The 25,144-nt window shown below is 40.1% G+C and overlaps 1 protein-coding gene across 1 annotated transcript in view; it reads left to right on the top strand.

Annotated features, from left to right (window-relative positions):
- PDHX (pyruvate dehydrogenase complex component X) overlaps positions 1–25,144 on the top strand; it is a 419,248-nt gene that overhangs the window by 292,730 nt on the left and 101,374 nt on the right. Inside the window, exon 8 of the mRNA XM_053720527.1 lies at positions 3,308–3,366. Coding sequence (XP_053576502.1) covers positions 3,308–3,366 — 59 coding nt within the window. The remainder of the gene's footprint in view (positions 1–3,307; positions 3,367–25,144) is intronic.

The raw sequence follows: 25,144 nt of genomic DNA, 5'->3' as shown, positions 1-25,144 counted from the left end.
TATTGTGTCCTCTTTAGCTTGGGTATGGTTTTCCCAAAAGTAATAAATGCGGCTGTGGACTCTTTCCCATTAGGAAGAAAAACAAAAATTATTCTTACCTGATAATTTCATTTTCTTCTGTGGGGAAGAGTCCACAGCCCCCCTGCCTGTTTTTGTATGTGGGGCGTCTTAGTTGTATTCTTCTGGCACCTTTTCACCCTAATATTTCTTCTACTGTTTCTTGTTCCTCGGCAGAATGACTGGGGGATGAGAGGGAAGGGGGAGGAGTATTTAAGCCTTTGGCTGGGGTGTCTTTGCCGTTTCCTGGTGGCCAGGTTCTTATTTCCAAAAAGTAATGAATGCGGTTTTGGACTCTTTCCTACTGAAGAAAATTAAATTATCAGGTGAGCATAATTTATGTTTTTCTGGTTCCAAAAGAGGGCAGAAAGCTTCTGCCGTTTCTTTTTCTTCTTAGTTGAAACTTTTGATCCATAAAGCTTACTTGGAGGTGGGACAACCTCCACTTAAAGGGACATTATACACTCATTTTTTCTTTGCATAAATGTTTTGTAGATGATCTATTTATATAGCCCATAAAGTTTTTTTTTTTTTTTTTAAATGTATAGTTTTGCTTCTTTTTAAATAACATTGCTCTGATTTTCAGACTCCTAACCAAGCCCCAAAGTTTTATGTGAATACCGTCATCTACCTTCTCCAACTTGCTCCTGTTTGTGTAAATGGTCTTTTCATATGCAAAAGAAGGGCGGGGGAGTGTCTTATTTCCCACTTGCAGTGGGCTTTCCAGCTACCTTTTCAACAGAGCTAAACTGAGTAAGTTTTTAAACAGTTTTATACTGGATTTTTATGTCAGTATCTGTGCATCTTATTCTTTATAATAGTGTCTATTACATGGAGTTATATGAAAATGAGTGTATACTGTCCCTTTAAACATATTACTGCTCATCAGATTAGTTGCCACTTCTTGAGTTTTCAGTAATGAGTCTTCTGTTGACCAAATTTGCAAGGCAGCTACTTGCTCTTCTTTGCATACTTTTACTAAATTCTACCATTTTGATTTTTTTTTGCTTCTTCTGAGGCAGCCTTTGGTAGAAAAGTCCTTCAGGCAATGGTCTCAGCATAATTTTTAGGGGTTTTTTTTGCCTTTGCTTGTCTTTCCTACCTATCTGTCTCATGTTTTCTCCTCTGATATAGGTTAAACTGCTTGGAGGTGGGAGGGATTAAAAACTCTTGTCGTGGGGTTCTTTTCCGCCTCCTAGTGGCGGGAATTCTATCCCATACATCAAGGCTCTGTGGACTCATAATCCTGAAAGAAAATACAGTAATTTATCAGGTAAGCATACATTTTGGTTTTTTTTCATTTCTCATGGACTCCATAGCTTGGGTATTTGTTCCCAGGAGTAATGGATCGCGGACTCTCACCACCTGTAAGAAAACATAATTTATGCTTACCTGATAAATTTATTTATTTCATGGTGGTGAGAGTCCGCAAGACCCCACCCTGTTTATTTTTTGGTGATGGTTTATTTTTTGCAAATGTTTCCCCCTGCTCCTATTATTTTGCTCTTATTACTTTTTGCTACCTCTGTTGCTTGGCTATACGTCAGCATAGTTCTCCAGTGATATGGGGGGGGGGTCTTATAGAGCTCTCTGGGTTTGGAAATCTTTACTTCCTCATAGAAGCAGGGAAGAGTAACTCTCACCACCATGAAATATATTAATTTATAAGGTAAGCATAAATTGTTGTTATTATCATCAATTATTTGTAGAGAGTCAACCGACAGATTTGCAGGATATGGTACAGACACACAAGTGACATACCAGACAGTTATAGAGTAGGATAGCAGAAGGACTACTGTCATATTTGTAGTATATAGTACAGTCACAAGTGACATACCAGAGAGCGTTACACAGAGCAGGGTAGCAGCAGGACAACAGTCAGATTTGCAGTATATGGTACAGGAACACAAGTGACATATTAGAGAGAGTAACACAGAGCAGGGTAGCAGCAGGAACACAGTCAGATTTGCAGTATATGGTACAGGCACACAATTGACATAACAAAAGTGAGTTACACAGAGTAGGTACAGGTACACAAGTGGCATAACAAAAGGGAGTTACACAGAGTAGGTACAGGCACAAGTGGCATAACAAAAGAGAATTACACAGAGTAGGTACAGGCACACAAGTGGCATAACAAAAGTGAGTTACACAGAGTAGGTACAGGAACACAAGTGGCATAACAAAAGGGAGTTACACAGAGTAGGTACAGTCACAAGTGGCATAACAAAAGGGAGTTGCACAGAGTAGGTACAGGCACACAAGTGGCATAACAAAAGGGAGTTGCACAGAGTAGGTACAGGCACACAAGTGGCATAACAAAAGTGAGTTACTCAGAGTAGGTACAGGTACACAAGTGGCATAACAAAAGAGAGTTACACAGAGTGGGATAGCAGCAGGACAACAGACAGATTTGCAGGGTATATGGTTCAGGCACACAAGTAACAAACCAAAAGAGTTACGCATAGTGGGATAGCAGCAGAAAATAACCTCTCTGTGCTTCTGCTCTTTGTTAGCTGGTGCTGGCTATTGTATGACAAATACCACCTGCACCTGTGAGAGCAGAGGTACCTATGTGTAGTAATAATACTGGTTACTGTTAAACCAGACAGACGCAGATATGCACATAATCACAAACACCTACACGGACGGATGCATGCATATAATCACACTCACACACAGATGTACACATGCACATAATTACACGCACAGACTGGTGTAGGCACATAACACACATTTTACTTAAAGGGACACTGAACCCAAATTTTTTCTTTTGTGATTCAGATAGAGCATGCAATTTAAAAAAAAAAAACTTTCTTATTTACTCCTATTATCATTTTTAATTCGTTCTCTTGCTTTCTTTATTTGAAAAATAAGGCATGTAAGCTATTTTTTTGGTTCAGCACCATGGAAAGCACTTGTTTATTGGTAGGTGAATTTACCCACCAATCAGCAAGAACAACACAGTGTGTTCACCAAAAATGGGACGGCATCTAAACTTACATTTTTTCCTTTTCAAATAAAGATAACAAGAAAATGAAAAGAATTTGATAATAGGAGTAAATTAGAAAGTTGCTTAAAATTGCATGCTCTATCCGAATCATGATAGAAAAAAATGGTTCAGTGTCCCTTTAATCTACAGCAGTTTAGTGTATTTGTGCTTTTATTGGAAACCAAAATATGTTATGATTTCTGTGCACAAGTTGTATGTTCATCTACATTTTGTCTTCTTTCTCTGTTTTCCCCCCAGATGACATTAAAGTTTCTGTCAATGATTTCATCATCAAAGCCACAGCTGTGACTATAAAGGTAAGATGTCTTCCCCGCCCCAGAATCTGCATGTTTAGCTGTTTTTATTTTAATGAAAGCGATATTGATATGATATTTATGTACAGGTGTAGTTGGCGCATTGTTTCTGTGTCGCAGTGTTAACAGCTACAGAAAGTGTGACATTACAGCAGTGCACAATGCATATGCCTCGCAGACTTATAACAGAACCACTGGAGCTTTGCTGTATTATCTTCCTGTAATTTATTTTGTGGGATTGGACTTCTTTTCTAGGACAGTTTAAAAGCAGATACAAAAATGTCACTGAGATAAAAGGCAGGTTAATCGTGACTCAGACCATGCTGTGACTGCCTGTAAACAAGCTTCTTTGTTTGATCATTACTGGCATCAAAGGAATTAAAGACGTTTTCTCAGGTATGACTTATAATGAAATAAATACTCCTCTAATTTGAATTCCCATTTGTCTGTATCTGAAGCTTTTAAAATAAAACCCATTTAGGTTACTCTGTGCCGTGATCGCTCCAACTCCCAGAGGGTATAAGGTGGCTAATTCTTTCCTGTTTAGCTTATAGATACAGGAGGATCACATTCAGTGCATTAAATGTTCATGATTCAGGTAGAGCATGCAATTTCTTTCATCAGAGGGTGAGAGTCATCCCATGTGCGAATTCCCCTCCTGACCACTAGGAGGTGGCAAAAGATAATCCAACACACCAAAGCTTTAAATCCCTCTTACTTCCCATGATCCTCCGTTATTTTCTTTGCCTTCTTGATGAGGTGTTTGGTGAAATTTGAAGTGCAAGTTCGATTCATCATCTATAGGGGTCCTCTAACTGGTCTAAGGCCCTTTATCTCACTACCCTGTTGGTCAGAGGGGTATAAAAGGAGTTATCAGCCAGGTAATCAAAGATCTTTTCTCAATGATAAATATCACAGGCCACACAGGTGAAATATTGACTTGTCCACCAATCCCCTGGTCCTAGGTGAAATGGGCACTGGTCTACCAATCCCCTGATCTACAAAGAGCTGCTCCTTGTGGATCAACAGCCCTCCGTAGGTCAAACGTACACTTGTCCACCAATCCACTGGTCTACAGTCAGCGGCTCCTTGTGGATCCACATCCTATCCAGGTGAAATGTGCACTTATCCACCAATCCTCTGTGTTGTAGATGCTGTTAATGATTTTGATTATTGGCATCATGCTCGCAATGTCTAGTATGGCAAGTTGTTGCAACTGAGGTAAGCACAGTGGATGCAGGTGCTGAGTGGTATGTACCTGCACCTTCATAGCCCACTAGTTATTAGTATGAACATGTTCGCAGGTTTCAAATAGCCTGGACACATATAATTGTACACCCTATTTTAACCGTTTATAGCACTTCTGGACACTTTTTTTTTATTATTTTTCTTTCATACAGTTGGTGAGAGTCCACGGTCCATTACTCCTTGAAATTACCTTTCCTGACCACTAGGAGAAGGCAAAGATTCCCAAACCACAAGAGCTCTATAAAACCCCTCAAACCCTACCAGAAACAGTGTTTGTCTTTGTGTCCATGCTGAGGCCCCTTTCAGTCTATGCTGAGGCCCATTTCTCCCTATAGTAGTTCAGTGCTATAATGCAGCCTTATGATTCTGTCCCTAAATCTACCTTAGAAGCTGGGTCCTTTAAACACTTTCCTACCAACTTTAATTGTGTTTATTGTAAAAAGACTGAGGTATCTCCTCCAGCTTATTTATGTGTTTTAAATATGTTAATGGTTCTCAGACCAACCTAATGCTGCTTCAATGGGTATTGCTGCTCTTTATGTTTGTCCCTTACATGGGAGCTCTACTTCTTTGTTCAGGGTGTGATTTCATCAAGTCATTCTTTTTCAAATGTTGGCAACTCTCTTGCCTTCAAGGAAGCGTAAAATGTCAGTTTAGTATTTACCTTCTACCAGTGCTGTGTCTCCAGAGGCTGGGATTCCTGTTGATAATCCTGATTTCTTTCATGTAATTGGCAAGAGTCCATGAGCTAGTGACGTATGGGATATACAATCCTACCAGGAGGGGCAAAGTTTCCCAAAACTCAAAATGCCTATAAATACACCCCTCACCACACCCACAATTCAGTTTTTACAAATTTTGCCTCCTATGGAGGTGGTGAAGTAAGTTTATTTTATTTTATTTATTTATTTATTTATTTATTTTTTTTTTAAGGTTTTAAAGCTTTATTGAAAAAAAAATCTGAAAATACAAAAAAAATTCCCAAACACAGGGGGAAATATAAAGTCAAACATGAAACATCATATTACAAGTACTAGAAAACCCGATTGACACTAATAGCTCATTAATTATATCAGGAGATACCGTGAGAAACACGGTGCAACTAAGAACAAGAAGGGATTGTAAGCAGATAATAAAGATAAGGTTAAAGAGAGAGAGAGGGAAAGAGAAAAAAGAAGAAAGGGAGAGAGGGGAAAGGAAGGGGAGAGAAGAGAAGAGGGACCCTTGTATAAAAGACGTGCAAGCAGAATGGGCATGGGTGAACCATCTAAAAATCTGACCTAGGGAGCCAATTGGGACTAAATAATTTAGTCCGTTCTTCCCATATCATTTCGAAGAGATCAATTTTATCTAGAGTATAAAATACATTACGTTCCATAGAATTGATAAAGGCCATAATGTCTGAGACAGCAGACCAGCTCAGAGGGTATTGGCTCTTCCATTCTCTAGTAATTGCCAGTCTGGTGGCTGAGAAAAGGTACACACAAAAGTATCTCTGATACTTAGGAAGGGAGTGTAGGCCCACATGCAATAAAGCGGTTTCTGGAGATTTTGGGATATGTATATTTAGTTTGGTTAATAGGGTATACACCTTGAGGTTTGAGTTTGGGACAGGTCCACCAAATGTGAAGGGAGTCTCCCGGTTTCCAACAAAGTCTCCAGCACTGGGGCGTGGAGCTCAGGCTAAGTTTAAAAAGTCTCATTGGGGTAAAATTCCAATGGGAGAGCAATTTATAGTAGGATTCAAAGAGGGTCGTACAGTGTATGGCTTTTGTCGTTAGATCAAAGGCACTAGTCCAGAGGAGCTGAGGGAAATGCGCATGTAGAATGTCTTCCCATTTGGTGATATGTGAAACCTTACCATCAGGGGTTGCCCCCTCCACAAACCAGTAGAAATGAGTTAGGGGTCTACAAATTTTTCTGCCTCCTTTTTTACATAGTTTCCCAAACGGTCAAGGGGCGGGGCGTTGGCAGGGTAAATCCCCAAGATCTCAAAATACTTTTAATGCCGGTATATTCAAATCTTAGTCTGGGAGGAGTGACCTGTGTGCCAATAAGTTGGGTCAAGAGTAAGTATGTGTCTGGAGGGTGGGGTGACATTAAGTCAGAGACCAAAGAGAGGCCCATATTGAACCAAGTATTAGGGTGCGCATCAGGGAGGCCTAACAATAGACCAGCGAGGGAATGAATAGGTGAGGGATGGGGGGATACTCCTGAGTAGTGTCTCAATTTATCCCAAGAACTACGACATTCTTTAATTATACAGTTTTCGATATTGAGGGTGCGTCTACAGTGCGGGGGGATCCAAATTAAATCATGTAAGTGAATGTGGTTAGGTAAAGATGCTTGCTCGAGGGCACGCCACCTACTCGAACAGGTTGTATTACCCCAGTGTGAAATATGGGAAAGCATAGCTGCTTCATAGTAACGGGTAACAGAGGGGGAAGCAACCCCCCCCCCCCCCAGGGATTTTGGGTATTGGAGTGTTTTGTGTTACTCTGGCTGGTTTGCCCAACCACATATATTTGGAAAAGACACTTTGAAACTGCAACAGCAAACATCGTGGAAGTCTTATAGGCAGGCACCGAAAGAGGTAAGTTAGTTTTGGTAAAAACGACATCTTAAGAGCCGTAATCCTCCCTAACCATGAAATTGACTTATAGTCCCATTTGGTAGTTAGAGATCTTAGTTCGGATAGGAGGGGGGTGTAATTGTCTCGAATCAGTTGAGCTTTGTTGGGTGAGATAAAGATACCTAAATGTTTAATATTGTCAGACTTATGGGTGAAACCATAGGTTTGCATAAGGGTCTTGGTGTAGTCTATCGGGAAGCCCTTGGAGTAGTATTCAGTCTTTGAGGTGTTAAGTTTATAATAAGACATGTTACCAAATCGTTTCAACAAAGATAGGAGGGCAGGGATAGTGGTTTGGGGGACAGATGTAAATATTGTGATATCGTCAGCAAAGAGAGCAATTTTATGAGTGGTACCATGTAAGGTAATCCCGGAAATAGAGGAGTCCTGATGTGTGAGCTCAGCAAGGGGTTCTATCGCAAGGGCAAAAAGTAGGGGAGACAGAGGGCACCCCTGTCTTGTCCCGTTGGTCAAGGGGAAAAGGTCAAAGCAAAATCCCATGCCCCTTACCCTAGCCGTTGGGCACGAGTATAAGGCCCTTATCCAGGATTGGGTTTCTGTAGGGAACCTGAAAACATCCAGGACCTCCCATAGATACTCCCAGCGAACCCGGTCAAACGCCTTTTCGGCGTTTAAAGAGACAACCGAAAAGGGCTTCCCCATTCTAGTGGCTTCCATAACAATATTAAGAAGACGTCTAGTATTATCAGGGCCTTCGCGATTGTGGATAAAACCTACTTGGTCCACATTAATTAAGCTAGGTAAAAGAGTCGCCATACGATTCGCTAAGATCTTGGAATAAATTTTTATATCTGTATTAATTAGTGATATAGGCCGGTAGCTGGGACATAGGGAGGGGTCCTTTCCGGGCTTAGGGATTGTGATAATAGCGGCTTCGAGAAACTCCTGTTTGAAGGAGCCTCGGGAACCAGAGTATTGAAAAAATCTGTGAAGAATGGGGATAAGCTCCTTTTTATAGGTTTTATAAAATAACGCGGGGAATCCGTCTGGGCCAGGGGCCTTAAGTGGTTTTAAAGAGTTGATTACTTGTTTAATTTCAATCATGGATATTAGTGCTTTAAGGGAGTCCCGTTGTTCATCTAACAGGGTAGGGTACCTTAAGATGTTTGAGAGTCTGTTGAATGGAGGGTAATGCGATGGCAGTGGGGGGATTCTGAGGATCGGATGTTATATAGTTTTTCATAATAAGAATTGAACATAGACCCTATTTGATTCGGTAGCGTGGAGGATCGACCCTTATGCTTTAAGGTTTGTATGCGGGAGGCACTTTCTCTATGTCTAAGCTTATTGGCTAGCATAGTGTCTGCTTTGTTTCCTTTATAATAAAATAATTGTCTAAGTTTCAGCAACTGCTGTTGTGTCCGTTTTAATTCTAGGGTACAGATATAAGCTTTTATTTCCTTTATGGCAGTGGAGTGTGCTGGGGAAGGATGTAGTCGGTTAAGCTTCTCCAATTCAGTGAGTTTGCTAAAGGCTAGTGAAAGGGGAAACCCCCGGGCCTTCCTAATTATGGCCTGCTTTCTTAGTAATATTCCTCTAACTGAGGCTTTAAAAGCCCCCCCCCAAAGGGTATCATCCGCTACTGCTTGAGTGTCATTCAAAGTGATTAGTTCTCTTAAATCTTTCTCTAATTCTTGTCGAAAGGGAATATCAGTAAGTATGGTGTGTGGCATTGACCATGTTGGTGGGTGAGGTAAAACAAAGGAATTATAGACTGAGCGACACTTGTTCATGATCAGACCATGCACACAAGTGGATGTTAGTGTCCTTAACTTGATCTAGATTCTGGGAATGGCTAAAAATGTAGTCTAATCTAGTGTAGGTTAGATGGGGAGGGGAAAAATGTGTGTAGTCTCTATCCTTTGTATGGAAAGTGCGCCAGATGTCATAGTATCCAAAAGCAATCATAAGGGACCTGAATTTAAGTGAGAGAGTATCCAATCTATGCTCTTTAGGATTTGGTTTGTTAGTTTTTTTATCTAATAGAGGATCCCAGACAAGGTTAAAGTCTCCACCCATGATGACTCTGCCCTGTTTGTATTTATCAACTGCAATTAGTATTTTACGCAGGTATTTACATTGACCTGAATTAGGGAGATAGACCGAGACTAGCGTGTACATACATTGATTGAGTCTACAGTTAAGAATAATATATCTAGCTTGGGGATCTACTTCTTGAAAAGTAATTTTGCACGCCAAGCGTTTGTGTATAAGGATGGCAACGCCTCTAGCTTTAGTAGTAAAGGGGGCGAGGATCAGGGTGGTGTAGTGTTTAGAGAAAAGTGTGGGGATGTCACCAACCTTCCAATGTGTCTCCTGGAGGAAGACTACATCTGGGTTTGAGTACCTGAGGGATATGAGGAAGACACTACGCTTACCAGACAAATTTAACCCTCTTACATTGTGTGAGAGAAACTTTAAGGTGTCTCTATCAGCCATTTGGGTGATGTGGAGAACATCCTTGTAGCAAGAGCCTGAAGGAGGAAGCAGGAAAAGTGGGGAAAAGAGAGATTAAGAACTTAGAAGAAGCAATATAGGTTTTACACAGTAAATGCATAGTTGTTGTGGTGGAAATAGTCCACCAGGGTGAGCCCAACATAGGGGCTAATTGGAGGGGAGATAACCTAGGTCTAACAAAAAGACCGGGCGGTTTGACCCAATAATATAACTAACATTGACAATTGAATATTGCATTTCAAAAAGCAGTAATGAACCGAAATATAGAATAACAAATAACTTAACTTATGTAACCCTGTAACAATAGAATAATGCTATGGCCTGCAAACCAGGATTAAGAACAGCGATAACAGCATAGACAAAATGAGGTAAACACTCCTCTTGTAACTGTGGGCCCAGTTTGATAAGAAACAGAATCCATAGGCATAGTCCTTTTAGGGGACCGCCTCCTGTGGGGGGTCAGATGTTTTTGCCGTTTGGGCCTCTGCTCCTTAACTTGCCACTCAGGGGCCGAGGCTCTGAGCCTTGTCTGTGAAGATGAAGGTTGGTGGTTGCTCGTAGGTGGGCGGAGGCCCCAGGATTCAAGAAGTGTGAAGCCTTGGTTGAGGTTAGCCACAGTATGTGACTGATTGTCCTTTGTAATGAAAATTTTGGTTGGAAAGCCCCATCTATATTTTATATTCTCTCGTCTTAGGACCTCAGTTATTGGAGAGAGCAGTCTCCTTTGTTGAAGTGTGTTGAGACAAGTCCTGTAACAATTGAATGTTCGTGAACTTTTCAGATAAGGGAGGTTTACTGAAGGCTACCTGCAGAATCTGATCCTTAAGGCTGTAGCTGTGGAAACATACAACTACGTCTCTGGGTTTTTCAGACGAGAGCGCTCTGGGTCTAAGCGCTCTATGGCATCGCTCCAGAGTGGTGGAAGTCATAGTGAAGGTCCCCAAAAGTTCCTTAAATAATTCTGAAAGAAAGTTCTGTAAATCGGTGGGTAAGACAGCCTCTGGAATACCTCGGTAGCGAATATTGCTGCGTCTCGATCTGTCCTCTAGATCGGCTAATTTGTATTCCAGCTGTGTGATCTGGTCCGCCAAGGAATCAGAGTATGCCAGGAGATTAGTATGGTTGGTGGTTAAGTCGTCCTGTTTGCGCTGCAAGGCATCTACCCGCTCCCCAATCTCAGAAATGTCCTTCCGGAGCTCAGCCGAGCTGCGATGGATCTCTTGGGTGATTGAGATTGTTTGGGCGGCCAACAGTTTCTGCATAGTTGTCTCCGTAATATATTTAGAAGCAGTCACACAGGAATTGACACTAGATTCAGAGTCCCCATCTTGAGAATCCTGGTCAGCATGGCTAGAGGCCGACTGAGACGGTGCTCTGGCTGTTGGAAAAGAAAAATGGTCTAAGACTGTCTTCTTCATTTTATTCTGGGGTTTAGACTGTCTCCTGGCAGTATGCGGCATTATTGATCTTTAGTTGAAATAATTTTTATTGCAAAAAATAAATAAAGTACATCACACCGTATACAATTCTTATTCAATACCTTCATCTCTCTTTCTATTTAATATAAGTCCAATAGTTAAGAGTCAATGGTAGATATTATGATTCCGCAGCCAAGGTTTGTCATGGGGTGAATCTACCCAGTGAGTGGTCGATAGTTGGTTGTGTAGATCAGCAGAATCTGGTAGTCAGTGTGATCTAACATATAATCATAAATAGCGACAAGGATCAGGAAGTGCAGCAGATCAGTAACAGAAGATATGAAATTTTCCATGGCACTCCCTGTCTCTCCATGTCGTTTCGCTGTGTTTTCTTAAAACTTTTCCCTCTTTTCCCTCCTATTTAAACTATAACAATAAACATTAAACATTTAACTCCCCACCTCCCCCCCCACACTCAATGTGATATCAAACATCAACTTGCCTGTTCATTCTCATTCCCCGACGACAATCCGGGGAGGGAACCCCTCCTCTCTTGAGCATTTATAAGTGTCTACAGTCCATTGTCGTCTTTTTATTTTTAAATTTGATCAGTTACCTAGTATAATCTTTGCATCCGAGTTAAGATATTTGGGAAGCTAGCTTTTCTGTCTATATTTAATTATTTAATTAGTGTCCACTAAGAATCCAATAGTTCCAGACTTTTAAAAACTGTTCGTGGTTGGCTTGTATAAATGAAGCTGATTCAGATAGATTGTATATTGTCTCAATCTTCCCCATTACTTCCCCCCATGATGGCGTCCCTACCTTCCAGTAGCGCGCAACACAAATTCTAGTAGCTGTGCATAAAATGTGTATGAATGTGTTTGTGGCTGAGTTAAAGTGTTTTATATGTTCGTTTAATAATGCTTGGGTTATAGTTAGGGTAATATTTTCTGTTAACACATTACTTAACAATTTAGATAAGTTAGTCCATATCTGTTGTACCATAGGGCATTCCCACCACATATGGATATATGTTCCAGCCTCCTCACAGCCTCTGTAACACTTCCTGCTGCCATTTTGAGTGTAATGTGATGTTATCATCGGAGTGAGATACCATCTAAAAGCAGTTTTAATACAATTTTCTTTCAGATCTGCACTGATCATGCCCTTGCCCGAATTATAAAAGATCTTTCTTTCATGTAATTAGCAAGAGTCCATGAGCTAGTGACGTATGGGATATACATTCCTACCAGGAGGGGCAAAGTTTCCCAAACCTTAAAATGCCTATAAATACACCCCTCACCACACCCACAATTCAGTTTTACAAACTTTGCCTCCGATGGAGGTGGTGAAGTAAGTTTGTGCTAGATTCTACGTTGATATGCGCTCCGCAGCAAGTTGGAGCCCGGTTTTCCTCTCAGCGTGCAGTGAATGTCAGAGGGATGTGAGGAGAGTATTGCCTATTTGAATGCAGTGATCTCCTTCTACGGGGTCTATTTCATAGGTTCTCTGTTATCGGTCGTAGAGATTCATCTCTTACCTCCCTTTTCAGATCGACGATATACTCTTATATATACCATTACCTCTGCTGATTCTCGTTTCAGTACTGGTTTGGCTTTCTACAAACATGTAGATGAGTGTCCTGGGGTAAGTAAATCTTATTTTCTGTGACACTCTAAGCTATGGTTGGGCACTTTGTTTATAAAGTTCTAAATATATGTATTCAAACATTTATTTGCCTTGACTCAGAATGTTCAACTTTCCTTATTTTTCAGACAGTCAGTTTCATATTTGGGATTATGCATTTAAATTATTCATTTTTTCTTACCTTCAAAAATTTGACTCTTTTTCCCTGTGGGCTGTTAGGCTCGCGGGGGCTGAAAATGCTTCATTTTATTGCGTCATTCTTGGCGCGGACTTTTTTGGCGCAAAAAATTATTTTCCGTTTCCGGCGTCATACGTGTCGCCGGAAGTTGCGTCATTTTTTTGACGTTATTTTGCGCCAAAAATGTCGGCGTTCCGGATGTGGCGTCATTTTTGGCGCCAAAAGCATTTAGGCGCCAAATAATGTGGGCGTCTTATTTGGCGCTAAAAAATATGGGCGTCGCTTTTGTCTCCACATTATTTAAGTCTTATTTTTTCATTGCTTCTGGTTGCTAGAAGCTTGTTCTTTGGCATTTTTTCCCATTCCTGAAACTGTCATTTAAGGAATTTGATCAATTTTGCTTTATATGTTGTTTTTTCTCTTACATATTGCAAGATGTCTCACGTTGCATCTGAGTCAGAAGATACTACAGGAAAATCGCTGTCTAGTGCTGGAGCTACCAAGCTAAGTGTATCTGCTTTAATTTTTGGTATCTGTTTCTCCAGCTGTTGTTTGTATTGCATGTCATGACAAACTTATTAATGCAGATAAAATTTCCTTTAGTACTGTTACATTACCTGTTGCTGTTCCGTCAACATCTAATTTTCAGAGTGTTCCTGATAAAACATAAGAGATTTTATTTTTTAAAATACATTAAGAAGGCTATGTCTGTTATTTCTCCTTCTAGTTTACAAAAGTCTTTTAAAACTTCTCTTTTTTCAGATGAATTTTTAAATGAACATCATCATTCTGATACTGATAATGGTTCTTCTGGTTCAGAGGTTTCTGTCTCAGAGGTTGATGCTGATAAATCTTTGTATTTGTTCAAGATGGAATTTATTCATTCTTTATTTAAAGAAGTATTAATTGCATTAGAAATAGAGGATTCTGGTCCTCTTGATACTAAATCTAAACGTTTAAATAAGGTTTTTAAATCTCCTGTAGTTATTCCAGAAGTGTTTAATCTCCCTGATGCTATTTCTGAAGTAATTTCCAGGGAATGGAATAATTTGGGTAATTTATTTACTCCTTCTAGACGTTTAAGCAATTATATCCTGTGCCATCTGACAGATTAGAGTTTTTTGGGACAAAAAATCCCTAAGGTTATGGGGCTGTCTCTACTCCTGCTAATGTACTACTATTCCTACGGCAGATAGTACTTCATTTAAGGATCCTTTAGATAGGAAAATTGAATCCTTTCTAAGAAAAGCTTACTTATGTTCAGGTAATCTTCTTAGACCTGCTATATTTTTAGCGGATGTTGCTGCAGCTTCAACTTTTTGGTTAGAAGCTTTAGCGCAACAAGTAACAGATCATAATTTTATAGCATTATTATTATTCTATAACATGCTAATAATTTTATTGGTGATACCATCTTTTGATATCATTAGAGTTGATGTCAGGTATATGTCTCTAGCTATTTTAGCTAGAAAAGCTTTATGGATTAAACTTGGAATGCTGATATGTCTTCTAAGTCAACTTTGCTTTCCCTTTCTTTCCAGGGTAAATAATCATTTTCGTTCCTTTCCTCACAACAAGGAACAAAAGCCTGATCCTTCATCCTCAGGAGCGGTATCAGTTTGGAAACTATTTCCAGTTTGGAATATATCCAAGCCTTATAGAAACCTATAGCCAGCTCCTAAGTACCTATGAAGGTGCGGCCCTTATTCCAGCTCAGCTGGTATGGGGCAGATTACGTTTTCTTCAAAGAAATTTGGATCAATTCCGTTCTCAATCTCTGGTTTCAGAACATTGTTTCAGAAAGGTACAGAATTGGCTTCAAGTTAAGGCCTCCTGCTAAGAGATTTTTTTCTTTCCCGTGTCCCAGTTAACACAGCAAAGGCTCAGCATTTCTGAAATGTGTTTCAGATCTAGAGTTGGCTGGAGTATTTATGCCAGTTCCAGTTCTGGAACAGGGGCTGGGGTTTTATTTTATCTCTTCATTGTACCAAAGAAGGTCAATTCCTTCAGACCAGTTCCGGATCTATCATTATTGAATTGTTATGTTAGGATACCAACATTCAAGATGGTTCCTGTAGGACTATCCTGCCTTTTGTTTAGCAAGGGCATTATATGTCTACAATAGATTTACAGGATGTGTATCTGCATATTCCGATTCATCCAGATCACTTTTAGTGTCTGAGATTCTCTTTTTAGACAAGCATTACCGGTTTTGTGGCTCTACCGTTTGGCCTAGCCTCAGTTCCAAGAATTTTTTTCAAAGGTTCTCGGTGCCCTTCTTTCTGTAATCAGAGAACAGGGTTTTGGTATTTCCTTATTTGGACGATATCTTGGTACTTGCTCAGTCTTCTCATTTTCGAAGAATCTCATACGAATCGACTTGTGTTGTTTCTTCAAGTTCATGGTTGGAGGATCAATTTACCAATCAGTTCATTGATTCCTCAGACAAGGGTAACCTTTTTAGGTTTCTAGATAGATTCAGTGTCTATGACTCTGTCCTTGTCAGACAAGAGAAGTTTAACATTGATATCAGCTTGTCAAAACCTTCAGTCACAATCATTCCCTTTGGTAGCCTTATGCATGGAAATGTTGGGTCTTAGGACTGCCGCATTAGATGCGATCTCCTTTGCTCGTTTTCACATGCGACCTCTTCAGCTCTGTATGCTGAACCAATGGTACAGGGATTACTCAAGATATCTCAATTAATATCTTTAAACCGATTTTACGACACTCTCTGACATGGTGGACAGATCACCATCGTTTAGTTCAGGGGGCTTCTTTGTTCTTCCGACCTGGACTATAATCTCAACAGATGCAAGTCTTACAGGTTGGGGAGCTGTGTGGGGGTATCTGACGGCACAAGGGGTTTGGGAATCTCAGGAGGTGAGATTTCCGATCAATATTTTGGAACTCCGTGCAATTTTCAGAGCTCTTCAGTCTTGGCCTCTTCTGAAGAGAGAGTTGTTCATTTGTTTTCAGATAGACAATGTCACAACTGTGGCATACATCAATCATCAAGGAGGGACTCACAATCCTCTAGCTATGAAAGAAGTATCTTGAATTTTGGTTTGGGCGGAATCCAGCTCCTGTCTAATCTCTGCGGTTCATATCCCAGGTATGGACAATTGGAAAGCGGATTATCTCAGTCGCCAAACATTGCATCCGGGCGAATGGTCTCTTCACCCAGAGGTATTTCTTCAGATTGTTCAAATGTGGGAACTTCCAGAAATAGATCTGATGGCTTCTCATCTAAACAAGAAACTTCCCAGGTATCTGTCCAGATCCCGGGATCCTCAGGCGGAGGCAGTGGATGCATTATCACTTCCTTGGAAGTATCATCCTGCCTATATCTTTCCGCCTCTAGTTCTTCTTCCAAGAGTAATCTCCAAGATTCTGAAGGAATGCTCGTTTGTTCTGCTGGTAGCTCCGGCATGGCCTCACAGGTTTGGTATGCGGATCTTGTCCGGATGGCCTCTTGCCAACCGTGGACTCTTCCGTTAAGACCAGACCTTCTGTCTCAAGGTCCTTTTTTCTATCAGGATCTGAAATCCTTAAATTTAAAGGTATGGAGATTGAACGCTTGATTCTTGGTCAAAGAGGTTTCTCTGACTCTGTGGTTAATACTATGTTACAGGCTCGTAAATCTGTATCCAGAGAGATATATTATAGAGTCTGGAAGACTTATATTTCTTGGTGTCTTTCTCATCATTTTTCTTGGCATTCTTTTAGAATACCGAGAATATTACAGTTTCTTCAGGATGGTTTAGATAAGGGTTTGTCCGCAAGTTCCTTGAAAGGACAAATCTCTGCTCTTTCTGTTCTTTTTCACAGAAAGATTGCTATTCTTCCTGATATTCATTGTTTTGTACAAGCTTTGGTTCGTATAAAGCCTGTCATTAAGTCACTTTTCTCCTCCTTGGAGTTTGAATTTGGTTCTGGGGGCTCTTCAAGCTCCTCCATTTGAACCTATGCATTCATTGGACATTAAATTACTTTCTTGGAAAGTTTTGTTCCTTTTGGCCATCTCTTCTGCCAGAAGAGTTTCTGAATTATCTGCTCTTTCTTGTGAGTCTCCTTTTCTGATTTTTCATCAGGATAAGGCGGTGTTGCGAACTTCTTTTGAATTTTTACCTAAGTTGTGAATTCCAACAACATTAGTAGAGACATTGTGGTTCCTTCATTATGTCCTAATCCTAAGAATTCTAAGGAGAAATCGTTGCATTCTTTGGATGTTGTTAGAGCTTTGAAATATTATGTTGAAGCTATTAAGTCTTTCCGAAAGACTTCTAGTTTATTTGTTATCTTTTCCGGTTCTAGAAAGGCCAGAAAACTTCTGCCATTTCTTTGGCATCTTGGTTGAAATCTTTAATTCATCTTGCCTATGTTGAGTCGGGTAAAACTCCGCCTCAGAGGATTACAGCTCATTCTACTAGGTCAGTTTCTACTTCCTGGGCGTTTAGGAATGAAGCTTCGGTTGATCAGATTTGCAAAGCGGCAACTTGGTCCTCTTTGCATACTTTTACCAAATTCTACCATTTTGATGTATTTTCTTCTTCTGAAGCAGTTTTTGGTAGAAAAGTACTTCAGGCAGCGGTTTCAGTTTGAATCTTCTGCTTATGTTTTTCATTAAACTTTATTTTGGGTGTGGATTATTTTCAGCAGGAATTGGCTGTCTTTATTTTATCCCTCCCTCTCTAGTGACTCTTGTGTGGAAAGATCCACATCTTGGGTAGTCATTATCCCATACGTCACTAGCTCATGGACTCTTGCTAATTACATGAAAGAAAACATAATTTATGTAAGAACTTACCTGATAAATTAATTTCTTTCATATTAGCAAGAGTCCATGAGGCCCGCCCTTTTTTTGTGGTGGTTATGATTTTTTTGTATAAAGCACAATTATTCCAATTCCTTATTTTATATGCTTTCGCACTTTTTTCTTATCACCCCACTTCTTGGCTATTCGTTAAACTGAATTGTGGGTGTGGTGAGGGGTGTATTTATAGGCATTTTAAGGTTTGGGAAACTTTGCCCCTCCTGGTAGGAATGTATATCCCATACGTCACTAGCTCATGGACTCTTGCTAATATGAAAGAAATGAATTTATCAGGTAAGTTCTTACATAAATTATGTTTTTCCCACTCTTCTTTGGAATATGTAATATTAATATCTTTTTCCCACTTTTCCATTAGGAGTGATTTAGAAGGATATTTGGCTGCCTGTAATGTTGTGTATAGAATGGATATTATTTTTTTCTGTCGAGAATCAGTACTACAGAGTTTTTCTAGTGTCGTCAGATTGTGACTGGGGTGTTGGGGTAGAACCCCTGAGATAGTGGATGTAATTTGTAGGTATAGAAACCAATGCAATTTGTCTGGTAATATTTTTTCTTGTATTTGTTGGTGTGTGGCTATTTTCCCTTTGTGTAAAAAATCTGCTAGTCTATAGAGCCCCTTGTTCGCCCATTTATCAATTAGTCCCTGAAAATCTGGACCCATCAACGTCCGCAGCGGCCTCATTAGTGAATCTGAAGGTAAAAGCTTAAAGGTTGTGGAGAGCGAATGCCACAGTGACATCATTTCTCCTGTTATTTTCGAGGCCTTAGTCAATTTAGATACATCTCTCGGATGTACCCATAAGATATCTTCAGAATTGTGATATCCTGCGATCAGAGCCTCCACCTTCACCCATCTCAGTTCTTTTTGTTTTTTGCTCATTAGGGTAGATTGTGCTAGTCTCGCTGCTTGAAAATAGTTAAGTAAATTAGGTACTCCTACCCCTCCCAATTGTTTGTGTTGTAGTAATACTTGTGCTGGTATTCTGGCTTTCTTGCTCCCTCTTATAAACCTGGTTAAATCTGTCTGAAGTTTATTTAATTCTGGTAATGGTATTTTAATCGGTAAAGCCCGAAAGAGGTATAACAGCCTAGGGAGAACATTCATCTTGACTGCCGATAATCGGCCAAACCAAGAGAAGTTTCCAGCTTTCCAAGTTTTAATCTCTTTTCTAATTATTTTGTACAGAGGTGCATAATTTAGTCTATAAAGATCTGAGATGTCATTTGATAAGCGCACCCCTAGATATTTAATTGCCTCTTTGGCCCATGCAAATGAGAAATTAGCCTCAATGATCTTTTTAGTATGGGTTGGGAGGGCAATAGGTATCGCCTCACATTTCTCCTGGTTGATCTTATAACCTGAGATGTCAGCATAATCTTGTAGTATACGATATAAGTGGGGCAGGGATTCCATCGGTTTGGTCAGGGTGAGAAGAATGTCATCTGCAAATAGAGATATTTTAAATTCTTCTCTACCTATCGAGACTCCATGGACTTCCGAGGTTAAACGGATCACTGCGGCCAAAGGCTCAATGCATATAGCGAATAGAAGAGGTGATAAGGGGCAACCCTGTCTTGTCCCATTACGGATATTAATTCTTTTAGATTGGTAACCTGCCGCTCTAATGTGTGCTGTGGGGTTAGAATAGATGCCTCTAAGGGCTCGAACAAATGGGCCTTTGAATCCTTGCTTGTTTAAAACCTCGAACATAAAATCCCAGTCTATTCTATCGAACGCCTTCTCCGCGTCCAAAGACAGGACCAGAGAAGGCGTTCGTGTCTTATTTAGGTAGTCGACCAGGGAGATCGTGCGTCTTATATTATCGGGGGCTTCTCTACCTAAAATGAATCCCACCTGATCCGGGTGGATCAAGGTGGGTAGATGTATTTTAAGTCTATTTGCCAGAATCTTAGTAAAAAATTTTATATCTTGATTGATTAAAGATATGGGCCTGTAGTTTTGGCATAATTTTGGATTCCTTCCTGGCTTGGGGATCACTACTATCTTTGCCTGTAATATTTCTTTTGGGATTTCTCTACCTTGCAGAATGTCATTACAGAGGGTTACCACGTGTGGGGTTAAGGTTGATTTAAAGAGTTGGTAATATTCACCTGGGAACCCATCAGGGCCCGCTGCCTTTCCCGGTTTAAGTTCTTTAATGGCTATCAAAACCTCCCTGGTCGATACCTTCGCATTTAAATCGTCCCTTATTGTTTTATCAATTGGTGTTAGTTTAGCTTCATCTAAAAATCTGTGTAATGTCTGTTTTGTCTGGTCATTCTGCATTGTTTTTTTCCCATCATAAAGATGGGCATAGTATTGAGCAAAGTTATCAGCTATGTCTTGTGGATTTGAAGTGTATGTACCATCATTCTTTTGCAAGATTGGTATGGAAAAGGACTTTGTCTGTTCTCTAAGCTTATGTGCCAGATATTTATCTGGCTTATCAGAATAGAGAAAGTAGTGTGCTTTAAGTCTATGTGCTGCCCTGAGAGACGCCCTGTTCATAATTGTTGATAATTCTATTCTTTTTTCCTGTAACTCTTGGAACACTGTTTCTGATAGGCCCTGTTGGTGTATTTTTGTGAGGTTGTCTATTTGGGTTTGTAAGGTATCTATTTGGGTTCTGTTAGCCTTGGTAAGGGCCGCTTTTTCTTTAATAAGTAGTCCTCTAATAAAAGGTTTATGTGCTGCCCAAGTGTTAAGTGGGTTGGAGGTCGAGCCCATGTTTAATGTCCAATATTCTGACATAGCTTTTAAAATGGAGTCATGTGTGCCTGGTTGTTGTAGGATATAAGGGTCATAATTCCATGAGCGCGCTGTGCTAATCTGGTATGTTTCCCTGATGTTAACCTGAACTATGGAGTGGTCTGACCAAGCACACGCATGAATAGTAGAGGAAGTCAGATCAGGCACCCAAATCTGACTCGGATAAATATAATCTAATTTTGAGTATGTTTTATGGGCGAAAGAATAATAAGTGTAGTCTGACGTTTTCCCATAGAGGGTGTTCCAGGAATCTAGAATGTTATGAGATAGGAAGATCTCTTCTATTTTTTTAACCAAAGAATTATGTCTTAATTGTTTCTGTGTCAATTTAATATGGTCAGTACCTTGATGTCTATGCATTTCTATATTAAAGTCTCCGCCTAGTATGATCCTATCTCGTGACCACTGGGTCAGAAGATAGGAAATATGTGTGAAGAAAGATATCTGTGTTTCATTGGGTGCATAGATGTTGCACAGGACGATTTGTTTATCTCTTTGTCTTCCCCTTACTATTAAAAACCTCCCCTCTGGATCTCTAATCACCTCTTCCATTACAAATCCCAGAGATTGATGTATCAGTATCGATACCCCTCTTTTTTTTTTGTCTGTGGTTGAATAGTAGTGCTGGGTAAAATTTCTTGACCAGTATTTCGGAACTACATCTTTAGTGAAGTGTGTTTCCTGTAAGAATAGTATATTAGCTTTTATTCTCAGGTATTGGGTCAGCGCCGTACGTCTTTTAAGGTCTGTGTTGAGGCCTCTAACATTATGTGAAACTAAACGAATGTCAGTTGTCATTACTTACTATATAAAGGTTGGGGTCTCCCTCCCCGGATCCGCCTTCATCTTTTTCGCCAAGTCTTTCCTTAAAGCTTTTAAATAGACATTTCTATTTCTAGGAGTTTCGCTTAAGCAAGGCAAGCAATTTAACTGAACAAAGACAAAAGTAGGAACAGTCAAGTTACAAAGTATTTTCAACATACTAACTCTGCGACATTGAGTGAAAACATAAAAAACTATAAAAAACAAGTATCTTCTACATTTGACAACCACATGTAGAAGTATAACATAGAAAATAAAAAAACCTTTCAATTCCTCCTTCTCTCCCTCCTTTGTATTCATCACTATATAAGTGTTTCCATACTCCCACTGCTAGAAGGCTAACAATGGGCAAAAAGAGAATGTTCACAAAGAGAATGTTCACATTTACCTTGTGTCCTTTACTAAACAAACCTATCTTAGGCTATGTGCCTCAACAAATGGATTTTGCAATCTTCATTTCTGTATTTCCCTTAATTGCATCTTCAGATTCACCACAATTAAGTAGTTGATAAATTATGTATAAAGTAGAAACCTCATGTCTTGGTTTTCTTCTTTGTTACTTTTGTCCACCTCTGCTTACGTAGTTGGGTAGATCCTGATGCCTGTTGATCAGTGTCCTCCTTTTGCTGCATTTGTGGTAATTCTGGCGTCTCTAGATTCAGTTGCTTGCAGATTGCCGGGATCTCTGCCGGTTTTCTAAGATTCATAGATCTGCCATTGTGTAGAATATGTAGATTGAAAGGAAATCCCCACCTATATCTGATTTGATGTTTCCTCAAGAGTGTGGTAAGAGGTCTTAGGCCACCTCTCCTCTGAAGTGTCTTGACACAGAGGTCTTGATAAAACTGGATTACTGATCCTTGAAATTTAAATGTAGGGTTCTTCCTTGCTGCTGCAAGAATTTCCTCTTTCTCTTGAAATCTGAAGAATTTGACTACCACGTCTCTAGGTGGGGCATCTCCATTTGGCTTTGGTCGCAGTGCTGTGTGTGCTCTTTCCAGTTGAAATTTCTCATCATTTACTTCGCTTGTGATAGCTTGAAAGAGTTGATGCAAATAAATGTTCAATTCATCTGTCGCCACAGATTCTGGTATCCCTTTTAATCTGAGATTGCACCTACGGCTTCTGTTCTCAAGGTCTTCTAATTTATCTTGTATCTCGGTCATTTCTTGTTGTTGAGTTGTAAGTTGTTGGTTAACAGTCGCGAGCTCTTCTGTTACTGAAGTTTCAGTTTCTTCCAAAGCTGCCACTCTAGAGCCTAGTTCTGCAACATCTTGTTTTATCTCTGTTAGGCTATTAGTCACAGTGCTTTGGAATGCATCAAATTTTTCCCAAAGTTTATTAAAATTTTTATCAATATCTCTTTTAGACACCAATGACCTGAGGTCAGCTTTAGTGGCGGGAATAGAGTCTTCTTCAGCAAACTGGGAATCTGTTTCAGAGTCTATATCTTCTTCTGCAGCGTTATTGGTTGTTTCCAAAACCTTTTCACGTAAGGGTTTAAAGAACATGGTGGCTGTTGGTGTTTTGAGACCCTGAGAGGATTTAGTTTGTTTTCTTGCTGTCATGGTAGCCGCAGGTTTTTCACCTTCTGAGAGAAAGAATGTCAGCTGCAATTTAGGTACACCAATGTGTGGTTTTTTTTTTTTTTTTTTGAATCTGTTGTATTATTCAGTTCTACACATCACTAGTTGTACCTGAAGTATATGTCTGTCTTGTAGTCACCTAGATGGTCATTTCTACTTGCTTGCAATTAACTGAACATGGCGGTGTTTATGGCACATTAATAGTTTTTTTTACAGTTTCTTATGAGCTTGTTTTTTCTGCATTTAATAAACCACATGTATCTATTTGAGTATCTTTCACAGTAGTGTAGATGTGCATCTATAACACAAGGTTTACCTCATTTCAGTAACCGTTTTCCTGGTTGTTAGTTCTGTGAGATCATTGCTTTGTCACTATTACATTAATATGGAGTGCCGTGAAAAGGTTTCAGCTTTAGTAGTTTAGATGTATAACACTAGCAGTTTAATAGCCATCTCCCTCAGCACATCTTTGTCATATGCAGGTTTGAAACGTCTGCTACTGCATTGTTATCAAGTATAGAGCCACTTGTCAGTTTAGTTTAAGCTGTTGATTCCTTAATTTTCTCCTGCGTGTGTGAGCCGTTATTTTCGGCTGTTAATGACTAATTTGCGACTTCTAGAGTTCAGACTTTTATACCTTCTGCCCCCTTTATAATGTCTGCTGTTGGTGTCTATTTTTCTTTAACCGGCATCCCGCCGTAAATATCTCTGCTCGTGTAATGGGGATATGTGTGTTTAAACCGGACAGGTTAAGAGCCGCTCCTATCCTCTGCTACCCTTCAATCTTTTTGTCCCCTTATCAGTCTGGCTTTATATAGTTAGCGTGTATGACCAAGCAGTACCTTGAGTTCATTAGTGTGCCTCCTCAGCTTCTTAGCCGTGTTTCAGCGTCTCTCTTATGATGCAGTTAAGTGACCTCGTGATCAAGATGGCGGGCGGCGCTGTTCAAAGTTTTCTGTTTGTCAAGTACGTACCGCCCGATCACACCTCCGATCCATTCTTTAAGGGATCACCATCCCTTCATTGTCTGGTCCGAGTTGTTTTAGACAGCTGTCTGCCCTTATTTAAAAGTTGTTTGTGCAGTGTTTAACGGAGCTCTCCTACAACACCTCCATTTGCATTGAGCTCCAAGCTCCTCCCATTATTGATCTTTAAACAGACGGAAACCACAAGACCAGAAACTACAAAATATATTTTCAAAATAAACAGATGAGGCCCCCCCGCAACCTGTGAAACAATAAGTTAAGTCATTAAAGTACAGGATAAGACATTAATTAGAACATGATCTAAGGTCCAGTAAACAAATACTGCTAAAATGGGTCAACCGCCCCAGCCATATAAGTTTTTCACTCACCACATCAGAGAGGAAAAAAATTCCTCACAGGGTGCCCAAAAGGGCAATTTAGAGTATACAACTGATGTGGTTGCAGAAAAGCTCAGGGGAGTGAAGTTAAGGGCAACACAATATCTAGGGTTATGCACACCAGAGAGAAAGCGGAAGGATTACCGCAGCGCTATTGTCCTAAGGCCAGACCCTTACCTTAGGGAACATGGGGATACAACCCAAAGGAAGGGAGAGGGAAGTGACCCACCCAGACAGGCTGGGCAGGAGCGGGAAGGTGAGGGGTGGTTACACAAACGGTACACTTATGGAATTGCTTACACTCTTAGTTTTGTATATTTGTGGTATATTAGTAAGGGTAGGACTGGGAGACAGGTATTTAGGGTGAAGAGCGCTTAGAGTTTGATAAGGTATACAAATAATTTCAGAAAAATCATATGAGTAACACTCCCCTCTAATCGGGGACCTCAAAAACACACAGATTAAGGCAATGACACTACACCCCAAATGCAAAGTTCAGGGACACCTGAGCTGACGCAGCAGCTTTGTTGTATTGTGGAGAGTTTCCAGAAGCACTTACTGAGTGTTTGCACAGCGTTCACATTATGTAGTTAAACTGCACAAAGCCAAAAAACAGTTGCAGCAAAGCAGTGCACTTTACATGGAAATGAAAGTATGTTTCCCAGTATCAGTAGGTAGCTGCTTCCAGGTATCTCCCTCAAGGGCAAAAGGAAAAAGCAACTTGGTGTAGGGCCCTATATCTCCAGCTCCAAATGAAAGATGGGTGAGACCAAAAGAGGTCTGTGCTTAGATCTGCAAG

The sequence above is a fragment of the Bombina bombina genome, chromosome 7, assembly GCF_027579735.1.
Source record: "Bombina bombina isolate aBomBom1 chromosome 7, aBomBom1.pri, whole genome shotgun sequence".
Classification (NCBI taxonomy): Eukaryota; Metazoa; Chordata; class Amphibia; order Anura; family Bombinatoridae; genus Bombina; species Bombina bombina.
Note: the sequence above shows the minus strand (reverse complement) of the source record. Positions and strands in the feature narration are given on the sequence as shown.